Source organism: Pipistrellus hanaki (genome assembly GCF_964339955.1).
Source record: "Pipistrellus hanaki genome assembly, chromosome: 15".
NCBI classification, from domain to species: Eukaryota; Metazoa; Chordata; class Mammalia; order Chiroptera; family Vespertilionidae; genus Pipistrellus; species Pipistrellus hanaki.
Genome location: NC_140517.1, coordinates 29,486,760 through 29,498,947, shown reverse-complemented (window position 1 = coordinate 29,498,947; position 12,188 = coordinate 29,486,760). Strand labels below are relative to the sequence as shown.

Here is a 12,188-nt window from a genome sequence, read left to right as displayed (position 1 = left end):
TGGCCTGTGGACTAAAAGGTCCCAGGTTCAATTCCAGTCAAGGGCATGTACCTTGGTTGCAGGCACATCCCCAGTAGGGGGTGTACAAAAGGCAGCTGATCGATGTCTCTCTCTCATAGATGTTTCTAACTCTCTATCCCTCTCTTTTCCTCTCTGTAAACTATCAATAAAATATATATATATTTTTTAAAGTGTTTTAATATTAACTATAGCAGATCCAGGGTTTTCCCCCTAATACCATTTCTGGGGCTTTCCAATATGCTTTACTAGAGGCAGTCATATGGAGGCAGTTATCTCCCATTTCACAGCTGAGAAAAAAAGAACAACTACATTGACTTATCAATAGATCTGAAGGCCTCCACTGATTTCATTAAATCCAATATACTTTGATATTACAAGTCTGCAAAAAGATCTTCTATAATAATAAAAGTGTAATATGCTAAGAAGCTGGAGCTGTGAAGGAAGACTGGATCCCAGGTGCCTGCCAGTGGCCAGAGGGAAGCCCAGGGCCCGGGGCCCGGGTGCCAGGGGGAAGCGGTGCTGGCAGCAGGGAAGGAAGGCCTCCTCTTGCACGATTTCGTGCACTGGGCCTCTAGTACTAAATAGGAGTAATTGTGACAATTAAAACAAAGTGGTACCAGACTTTTTAAGGTAAGTAAACTACCAAATAATATATAAAAACAGCAAATTTCTAGTAGAGTATAACTTCTTTTACTTTCAAAATCTGTAAAATCATTCTTTGAATGTATTTATGTTTAGATTCTTGAAAGAAAAAAGCCCTAACTGGTTTGGCTCAATGGATAGAGCATCCACCTGCAGACGGAAAGGTCCCAGGTTTGGTACCAGTCAAGGGCATGTACCTTGGTTGCGAGCACATCCCCAGTAGGAGTACAAGAGGCATTGATTGATGTTTCTCCCCCATCAATGTTTCTAACTCTCTATCCCTCTCCCTTTCTGTCTGTAAAAAAAAAACAACAAAATATATTTAAAAAAGAAAAAAGATGTGATCAGGAAATGAATCACAATGCTGAGATTTTATAAAATTGGATTATGAGTACACTGATATTTGCTGTTATTCTCTAGTTTTATCTAAACATTTCAAACATTTCAAATACACCAAAAATATTTTTCAGCATACTATTCAGATCTATATATGCAGACTTTTTTTTTCATAGAAAGTTACTTTTTAGAAGCCTGGTTTACCCTATATCAACTATAACATGATATGCCTCAGGTCTACAAGGAATTTTAAAAGTCAAGTTCATTATGCTTACCAGTCTACAGATTTTAATATACAAGTTATATGACCCAAAGTAGCAAAGATAAAAAGATCTACCCTCTTTTGCGGTACCTTTATGGTATCCTAAGTTTTGTAGGGGCACAAACTTCCTTATGTCCTGGATCCTGACTAGCCCATCTACACTAATAAAAGAGAAAGATGCAAATTGACGGTACCTCCGTGATGCCCACCAGCCAATCAAGACTACAAATTAACCCAACAAAGAGGGCGAGTTAATTTGCATATGTAGGCGTGGAGCAAAGACTGAAATCTCTGGCCCAAGTGAAGACTGAAGAGGCGAGGCTTCTCCACTCCAGCTGCAGCGATGCTTGGCTTCTCCGCTGTGGCCAGAGTGAAGATCTGGGTCCTGGGTGCCGGCAGAAAACCGGTGCCGGCAGCCAAGAGAAGGAAGGCCTACTGCACGAATCTTTATGCAATGGACCTCTAGTATCATATAAATCCAAAGTCTACATCTTAGAGGTCCCAAATAAGGATCTGGAAAGTATATAAAAAAAGTTCTTTACCTTTTTGATAGTAGTTACTTGCCCAAGATAACCAGCAGTTCCACTCTCGATAAGAGGGACGTCAGCTGCCAGACACATCCTATTAACATGGTTGCGGGCAGCTGGAAGAAAAATACTTAAGTTAGCAGGACTCTATGGGGGAAAAGAAGAAATTAATTAACCCTTAACTAGGTTAACATTTACCCAAACAATTTCTATTGGTTTTATTTTACATGCAATTTGTTTCCCTTAAAAAGAAAAAACTATATATATATATTTTATTGATTTTTTACAGAGAGGGATAGAGAGTTAAAAACATCAATGAGAGAGAATCATCAATCAGCTGCCTCTTACACACCCGCCACCGGGGATGTCCTGCAACTAAGGTACATGCCCTTACTGGAATCGAACCTGGGCCTTTCAGTCCACAGGCCAACGCTCTATCCACTTAGCCAAACCAGTTTTGGCTTTTAAAGAATTTATTGATTTTAGAGAGGAAGGGAGAGAGAGAGAAAGTTAGAACGATCAATGATGAGAGAGAATCATTAATCATCTGCACACTGCATGACCCACACTTGGGCTCAAGCCCACAACCTGGGAATGTGCCCTGACCAAGAATTGAACTGTGAACTCCTGGTTCATACGTGAACACTCAACTACTGAGCCACACCACAAAGGCATGGCCTTTTTCATGTGATTTTATTTATTTCAGAGAGGAAGGAAGAGGAAGAAAGAGACAGAAATACCAATGATGAGCCCTGGTTGGTTTTCTCAGTGGTTAGTGTCGGCTCTCAGATGGTTCAATTCCTGATTTACGGCACGTACCTCAGCTGCAGGTTCCCCAGCATGTGCAGGAGGCAACCAATCAATATCTCTCTCATGTCCACGTTTCTCTCTCTCTCTCCTTCTTCCCACACCTTCTACTCTCTCTAGTAATCAATGGGGGGAAAATATCCTTGAATGAGGAATAATAAAAAAAGTAAAAAGAAACATCAATGATAAGAATCATTGATCAGCTGCCTCCTGCACTCCCCCTACTGTGGATCGAGCTCACAATCATGTTAATAGGATGTGCCCTGACCAGGAATCAATCTAAATCTCCTGGTTCATAGGTTTATGCTCAACTACTGAGGCATACTGGCCAGATTACATGTAATTTCCTTACAGCTATGACCAGAATAATACAACTGTTACAGACATTTAAGAAACATTAATTAGCAAAATTTCAAACATAAGGAATTTATATCATAAATTTACTCCAAAAAAGTACGCCTGTACTTATTTTTTAAATTCCAAAGTGCCATCTTCTTCTTCTATTGCTGTGCCTACTCTTTTAACCTTGGCTAAAACATTGTTTTAATGTGTTCCTATTCCTTAACTTGCTATTATTCTAATATAATTATCAGGTAATACATATAAGTTTAGAACATGGGACAAGTTGGAACTATTAAGGCATTATAAAGCTAGGTGAAAGATGAGTCCAGTTAAGAGTCATTCTGACTCTTCCTCCTGCTACTCTGTATATTTTTTGTTTTTTTGGGTTTTTTTTGTATTTCTGGCCCAAATTGCTACAAACTCACTTGACAGATGTATTTTTACATGTGGAAGTAATTACAGGCAAGGGATATTAAGTATTTTCATCCCACATTACAGACACACAGATTTCCTAACAATGACTAGCTATACACTACTAGATTATACAAGACATCACCGCATATTGTGAAAAGTTGAATTGGGATATAATGTGTACATCTAATAGAATCCAATATGGTATCTTACAGCACCAGAAATACTTAAAATAATCCAAGAGCCATAGCTTCTGTATTAACTTTGGGATCCTGTTGCCTCATTCTCAAAACAGTGGTTTTCAGTTCTAACTGCACTTTAGAATCATCCAGGGAATTCAAGAAATATGGCCCCTTAAGTCTGACTGAACTGGTCTTGGGTGAGATCTGGTAAGACATTGGTAATTCTTAGATTTCCAATTTCAGAGATGAGGGGTGTGACACTGTTTAAGTGCTGGGATAATCTGAAACAAACACCCATGCATGCACCCTATGTAGTTACCCCTTTAAGTATTTTAAGTTCCTTTATATTCACTCACACCTTTTGGTAGAACAGCAGAATATATGACAGTTGAATTCCCGTCTGGAACCAGTTTTGATTAAAATTACAATCATTTGGCAAGACTTAAGCCTGATGACACACTTCCCCTTTAAGTTCTAACTCATAAGAAAATATTTTGATTAATTCTAAATGTGTAAACAGGCTTGTTATGGGGGAAGAAAAATACTTAGAAATTAAAAGTATTAAAATGATCTCACCTCTGTTATCTAAAGCATTCATAACCAATATAAATTGTCGAAAAAATTCCACATTATAGTCGGGGCTACAAAGCAAAACAAAAAAAGGTCAACAAAACAACTGGCCTTACCTATAGGATATTCACAGTATATAATACAAGGTCCTAAAAAGCATTATTACTATATTAAATAGTGCAAAAATAACTGATATAATTAGGGCTCATTACCATTTACATAGGTTTGACTTTTTCTAATCACCATAAGTGGATTTTAAAGAAATTACTCCCTGCTATTCCCTATGACTACACATCCTTTTGGCCAGCTACCTAGGGCACAAGAGCAGGATCTCCAACTAGCAGAAAGATGGCATGACCTCACTAGTCCCACCAGGCCTTCTCTGGGCAGCAAGTGCCTGGGAACATACAAAGAACACATTCCCAGGATCTGCCTGGCCTCTGGCTTCACCTTACATGGCTAGGATCAGGCAGGGTTCAGGCCCCTAGAGTCCCTGCATTTAGCAGCACTGGGAAAATAACACAGGATAAGGGGGTTAGAGAGCTATAGGCAGGCTTGTAGAGCAAACATCCCGAGAATAAAAAGCTAGAGATACAAATTCCCTGAGAAAGTATAAAACTTCCTCTAATTCCAGACCTTATTTAAGAACTCATTTTTAATACTGTTTACTTGTGAGTTACATAACTACAGGTAAAAAATTGAGGCCCTATGACCCGACATATCCAAAATGTTATATTATATTTACTCTATTTTACTAAGATATTTATATACTGTTAAAACTACTGCTCTATCACAATTCCTAGGGTTATGTTACAGAAATCACAGGCCTAAAAAAGGAGTTATCCTGGGAAGGAACCTTTTAAACTGAAAAAGACCACAACTGAAATCAATCAGAATGAGAACAATATATTTAGAAAAATCTGAATCATCACATAAAAGGATTTATCATAGTTAAGAATATATTTTTATTTTTAAAAGACTATAAATAAGATCCTTATATTCAGTTTCCAAGTAAATTATTTATTGAAAGTATTAAAATATATTACCTCTTATCTAAATCATTCAAATCACACACACACACACACACACACACACACACACACTTATTACAAGAATGCCACTCAACTTATGTGGGCACAAACTATAACATTCTAATTATTCTAGAAAAATCATTTTTTTGAAAAAGTAGAATGACTTCAAGCTCACATGTTTAGCTAATAAAAATACCTTATAACTTTAATAAAACTTTAAAAGTTCACAACAAACAATTTTGCAATGTAATAATTAGAGCATACTTCATGATGCTGTCATGGTAGGCTATGATATTAGCTTTCGGGTAAAACTGCAGTACACTTTCTTTGGCAACCTGGAAAAACAAGCAACACTAAATTACTAATTTACTAAATTAATACAACCTTTTTATCTGTATTTGAAACATTTTTATGGCAGACAATACTGTTATTTCGCCTACTTACATAATGTTATTTATATTAAAACTAAAGAAATATTAAAATGTTACAAAATTTCATTAAAATTAAGCTATATACACATATTTATAAACAGGAAAACTGCCCCTCTCCTATATATAATTCTACAAGAATGACAAGCTTAAAAAAATAAAATACAGTAAAGAAATCATTCTTTCAACAAATATTTACTGAGTATCTTTTATGTACCAGGATCGTTACAAGGCACTGGTGAACAAACATGACATTAATCAAATAACCACCTAGATAAATATAACTACAAGTATGATAAATGATACTCAGAAAAAGTAGAGGTAATTATAAAGAACTGGTCTGGTCCAAGCGGTTTGGGCGAGTATCCCTAGAGAAGAAAGCCAAATAGAGAAAAGCGTGGGAGTCTGCCGAAAGGGCGGGGAAAGACGTTTCAGGACTGAATCAAAATGGAACACTCAGGAACTAAACGTCAAGGTGGCTAGAACCTCAGGAGAGGCTGTCTCCTATAAAAAGAGACAACAGTAGAAACCGGTTTGGCTCAGTGGATAGAGCGTCGGCTTGGGGACTGAAAGGTCCCAGGTTCGATTCCGGTCAAGGGCATGTACCTGGGTTGCAGCCACATCCCCAGTAGGGGGTGTGCAAGAGGCAGCTGATGGATGATTCTCTCTCATCGATGTTACTCTCTATCCCTCTCTCTTCCTCTCTGTAAAAAATCAACAAAATATATTTAAAAAAAAAAAAAAAAAAGAGACAACAGCATAAGCTAATATAAGAGCAGCCAATCTCTAGGGAAGGTTATCCTAAGCAAACAATCAGAAATCTAAATAAGGGACACCACTTACACCATTTGGTAGAGCACTTCCATTTCCTCGGTAGACACCCCTACTCCCCCTAGAGAGGACATATTTAGTTCTTTACTCCACATATCCCCCCCCCACACACACACACATATTCTTTCTATTCTTAAATATCTCAGCTACAAAGAGATATCTCAGCTACAAAGAGATATTGCTTCCCCATACTCTCCTTAGTACAAATTAATCTGATATCGTAAGTAGAAAATCCATCAAAGGGTAGGATATAAAAATGGATAAATAGAAATTATATGAGAAATTACCTGGGCCTTTGATCTTCCAACATGTTTCTTTTGAAACAAAAACTGCCTGTTGAGATTGCTGACATCAATAGTATCCAGATCAATCTACAAATGCATAAAACCCAGACAAGTCACAAATTTTCTGATATGTTTGAGCAATATCACTATTCTCAGCATCCATTAACTCAGAACTTTTGATATTTGCTACATTTGGTGAAAAAAAATGCTATTTTTTTACCAATTCCAAAATTCTTAAAACTGATAATTATTTTTTTCCATTTTTTAAATTAAGGTAGGTGTACATATCTTACCATTGCCTCCCCACTCCCATATATTCCCTCCCCCCAGAGTTTTGCATCCATTGGTTATGCTTATATGCATGCATACAAGTCCTTTGGTTGATCTCTTATCTCCCTATTTCCCTAACCTTCCTGCTGTAATCTGACAGCCTGTTTTTTGCCTTACTGTCTCTGTATCTATCTTTTGGTTCATCAGTTTATAATGTTCTTTATTATCCATAAATGAGTGAGATCATGTGGTGTTTTCTTTCATTGTATGGCTTATTTCATTCAGCATAATGTTCTCCAATTCCATCCAGGTTGCTGCAAACAAGAATTCCTTCTTTTTTATGGCAGCATAATAGATGTACCATCGTTTTCTGATCCACTCATCTGCTGACGGGCACCTAGGCTGTTTCCAAATCTTAGCTATTGTAAATTGTGCTGCTATGAACAAAGAGGTGCATATATCCTTTTTGATTGGTGTTTCTAGTTTCTTGGGATATATTCCTAGGAGTGGGATTACTGGGTCAAATGGGAGTTCCATTTTCAGTTTTTTGAGGAAACTCCACACTATTCTCCACAGTGGTTGCACCAGTCTGCATTCCCACCAACAGTGCACAAGGGCTCCTTTTTCTCCGCATCCTTGCCAACACTTGTGGTTTGTTGATTTGTTGATAGCCATTCTGACAGGTATGAGATGGTACCGCATTGTCGTTTTGATTTGCATCTCTCTAAAACCATTAATTTAATGCATAACTTAAGAGAGAACTTTCTCGCCCTAGATGGTTTGGCTCACTGGATAGAGCATCGTTCTGGGAGGACTGACGGGTTCCAGGTTGGATTCCAGTCAACAGCATGTACCTTGGTTGCGGGCACATCCCCAGTAGGGGGTGTACAAGAGGCAGCTGATTGATGTTTCTCTCTCATTGATGTTCCTAACTCTATCCATCTCCCTTCCTCTGTAAAAAATCAATAAAATTTTTTTTAAAGAGAACTTTCTCAAAAATTTTTTTTAGAAAGGATGCTTCCCCCCACTTTTGTTCAATCATCCTAGCAAATGTTAGCAGCTCAGATGGTTAGCGCATCCTGCCAGCAAGCCAAGGTTTCAGATTCCATCCCAGGTCAGGGCACATACAAAATCAACCAGTGAGCCCTGGCCAGTGTTAGAGAGCTCAAGCACTCAAGAATTTCTGATTCAAATACCGATCAAGGGCACATACCTGGTTTGCAGGTTCACTCCGATTCCTGGCAACCAGGGCTATCTGTACAGGAGGCAACCAATCTGTGTGTCTCTCTCACACTGACATTTCTGTTTCTTTCTCCCCTTCCATTCTCTCTTTAAAAAAAAAAAATCTATGGAAAAGATATCCTCAATGGGGGATGGGGAGAGGGCAGAGGGTGGGGTGGGAACCTGGTGGAGGGGGGAAGAAATGAGGAACCTTTGTAATAATATGAACAATAAAGATTGATTTAAAATAAATAAATAAATAAAGCAAAAAAATAAAAAATAAAAAATAAAAAATATACAAAGAGATCCCATATACCCAGTTTCCCCCAGTAGTAATATTGAAATAGAAAGCAGTACTGCCATTTGTATAGTGGATATTGACATTGGGAGTCAAGATATAGAACATTTCACCACATGGTTAGGTCTTTATTTTCCTAAGAGTCTCTTTCAAAGAGCAGAAGGTTTAATTTTGATGGCATCTAATAATTGTTTTCTTCTGACTTAATATTATTTGTGATCTAAGCAACCATTGCTTATGTCACTCTCAGTAAAAATTTTAGCCTTCCCTCTTGAATTTCAAATATGTAAAACTGCAAAACTGTTATTTTCCAGAACATTTGTGATCTTGCTCCATTTGAGTCATCACTTTGACTCAAATAAACTCATAAAAATTAAAAAAAAAAAAAAAATCTATGGAAAAGATATCCTCTGGTGAGGATTAACAACAACAAAAAAGAATCAACAGTGAATGCATAAATAAGCTAAACCAATGGATGTTTTTCTCTATCTCCCTCTCCCTTCCTCTATCCCTCTAAAAATTAATTAATAAGTGTTAAAAAAAAAAAAAAAGTTCCATATTGAAAATACATTATAGTCCGGGCCAGTGTTGCTCAGAGGTTAGTGTTATTAGTCCCTCTACAAGGCATCTCAGGTTCAATTCCCTGTCAAGGGAAACAACACATCGATGCTTTTCCTCTCTCTCCTCTCCCTCCCTTCCATGCTTTCTAAAAATCAATTGGGGGTCCGAAACCGGTTTGGCTCAATGGATAGAGCGTCGGCTTGGGGACTGAAGGGACCCGGGTTCGATTCCGGTCAAGGACATGTACCTTGGTTGCAGGCATATCCCCAGTAGGGGGTGTGCAAGAGGCAGCTGATCGATGACTCTCTCTCATCGATGTTTCTAACTCTCTATCTCTTTCCCTTCCTCTCTGTACAAAATCAATAAAATATATTTTTTTAAAAATCAATTGGGGGAGGGGGAATCCTTGTGTGAGGATTAACCAAAACAAAAAAACAATATATAATTAATCTCTATCAATCTACTTAGTCTTTCAAATCCACATAGTAGATTTAACTGTGGCTTTTTTAAAAGTGATACTTGACAAATATTGAGTTTTTAAAAAAATATATTTTATTGATTTTTTACAGAAAGGAAGGGAGAAGGATAGAGAGCTAGAAACATCGATGAGAAGCATCGACCAGCTGCCTCCTGCACACCCTCCACATGGGATGAGCCCAACCAATGACCGAAATCGAACCTGGGACCTTTCAGTCTGCAGACTGATGCTCTATCCACGGAGTCAAACCAGTTTCGGCTAATTTATTGAGTTTTTGCTAATTTCTTTAATTGGAAAATCTTCACACATACAAATAATTTTAAAAATATATTTTCAGAGAGGAAGGGAGAGATAGAAACATCAATGATAAGAATCATTGATGGGATTAGACCCACAACCCCTGCATGTGCCCTGAACAGAATCGAACCATGACCTCCTGGTTCATAGATCAATGCACAACCACTGAGCAACCTCAGCCAGCCCCCACAATATCATTTCCTGAAGGCTGTAAAGAAAAATTTCTACACAAGATTTTTTAAATTATATTTTTATTAATTTCAGAGAGGAAAGGAGAGGGAGAGAGATTTAGAAACATCAATGATGAGAGAGAATCATTGATCGGCTGCCTCCTGCACACCCCCCACTGGAGATCCAGCTGGCAACCCGAGCATGTGCCCTTGGCTAGAATCAAACCCGGGACCCTTCAGTGAGCTAAACCGGCTGGGGCTCTACACAAGATTTTAAATGTCTTGTGTTAAGCCTTATCTAAGTGCTGCTCAAAAGTAAATATTAAAGATGAAAATAATGACTAACGCCATTTTAATTTCATTTCAATAAATTTATATAGAATAATCAAATGTTCTAATTGTGAAACATCTTAAAGGATTTGGTTGTGAAAATCATCAAAACATATAAACAATGTAAACAAATAATTTTTTATTTGTATGTTCAAAAATTTACTACAAAACTTTGAATAAAAAATTTCCCCACAGCCGAAGCCGGTTTGGCTCAGTGGTAGAGCGTCGGTCTGCGGACTGAAAGATCCCAGGTTCGATTCCGGCCAAGGGCATGTACATTGGTTGCGGGCACATCCCCGGTAGGGGGTGCGCAAGAGGCAGCTGATCGATGTTTCTCTCTCATCGACTCTTTCTAGCTCTCTATCTCTCTCCCTTCCTCTCTGTAGCTACAAAGAATCAGCATGTATTTTTCAGGTGTCTGTTACAAAACAGTTCTTTTAAATATGTATCACTGTTTATCAGGTAAGGCACAACCATTTTGGATTTGTGGTACAGAAGTGAATGGGAAGAAAAGCCCTATTAAAAAACAAAGGGGAAATGTCTGAATTGTTTCCCCCAATCACTCAGTATTAGCTCAGCCAGCCACCTCTACCTTTTTTTTTTTATTCCAAGTTTCCATTACATCTTAAGACACATTTAAACTCACATCCAAATCCAGGAAACAGCTCTCATCTCTAAAAAGTTCACTTTAACAGAAATAACTAGATTTAAAATTAGTCGTTGTAAACCAACGCAGAAGTTAAGATCCTAACCACCCTCTGAGGACATCAGCAAGTGCATTCATTGTCTATGGTAATGAGACTGAGTCACGCAGACGGACCCAGAACAGAAAAGCATGAGTCCCGAAGAGTCCTGCCAGTCGCTTCGTGACCCCAGGCAAATTGCTAGCCCTCACTGCAGCTCACTTTTCTTCCCTGGAATCTGTTAACGACCACAGCGATGAAAATAGCCTTTGCAGCCTCCGGGTGGAATGCAGAGCTAACGCGTGGACGCGGGCAAACGCCTCAGGGTCCGCTCAGGCTGGGACCAGTGCTCAGGGTGGTACCTTTACCGCCACCCTTCTCGGGTCGTTATTTCTGAGTTAAGGGGGACCTCTGATTTCAACAGCCACCACGTGCACTAGAAATGCAATCACCTCCTGCCTCCCGTTGAAGCTAGGAACTGCTCTAAAGCCGCAAGACCCGAGGCCGCTTCTCCACCTAGAAACGCCACAAATCGGCGCGGCGCGGCCCGGGAGCGGAGGCGGCCCGGCGGGAGGCCGGGAAGATGGGCCGCGGCCTCCTCAGCGCCCCGGGAGGCCCGCCCCGTCCCCGCCGGGAGCTCCCTCTCCAGCCGGGACCGCGGAGCCTCTGGGCCGGCCGTGGCCCTCCCACGCCGGTCCGACCGCGGCCCTCGGCCCCGGGACCCCTCACCAGCCCGCGCGCCGGGCCCTCACCAGGTCGATGTGGGAGAATCCGGTGAGCACGAGGTTCTTGAGGAGCTCGCAGCCGATGCCGCCCGCGCCCACCACCAGCACCCGGCCCCTGGCCACGGCCTCGGCCAGCTCTCGGGGGAGCCCCCGCGACAGAGCCATGGCGGGACGACCACGAGCCGCGACGGAGGCGGAGGCGGGAGAACTGAGCCGAGGCCGGAAGCGGGTGGGGGAAGGGCGGCGCGGCTTCCGCTCCTGCGCACTGCGTTCTGCCTCCGCGGGCGGGCTGTGCGCAGGGAAGGCTGCTCCCCCCGAGCTGTGTTCCTGCCTGGTAGTGTTCCTGCCTAGTTGTGTTCCTTCCAGATCTCAGACCCGCTGTCCAGTTTAAGAAGCTAAGGGTCACTTGGTAGCCTGGGGTTTGAACTGCCAGCCAGGGTTTTGTTACAGGTTACAAACAGATGCCCCTATATGTAAAGAG

The 12,188-nt window shown here is 40.3% G+C and overlaps 1 protein-coding gene across 1 annotated transcript in view; it reads right to left on the bottom strand.

Moving 5' to 3' along the window:
• The window catches only part of UBA2 (ubiquitin like modifier activating enzyme 2), a 54,595-nt gene extending 42,620 nt beyond the window's left edge, over positions 1-11,975 (bottom strand). The window contains exons 1-5 of the mRNA XM_084905136.1: positions 11,735-11,975; positions 6,678-6,761; positions 5,396-5,466; positions 4,107-4,171; positions 1,804-1,904 (exon numbers count right to left, since the gene is read on the bottom strand). Coding sequence (XP_084761262.1) covers positions 1,804-1,904; positions 4,107-4,171; positions 5,396-5,466; positions 6,678-6,761; positions 11,735-11,872 — 459 coding nt within the window. The 5' untranslated portion in view covers positions 11,873-11,975. The remainder of the gene's footprint in view (positions 1-1,803; positions 1,905-4,106; positions 4,172-5,395; positions 5,467-6,677; positions 6,762-11,734) is intronic.
• Between the last annotated feature and the right edge of the window lie 213 nt (positions 11,976-12,188).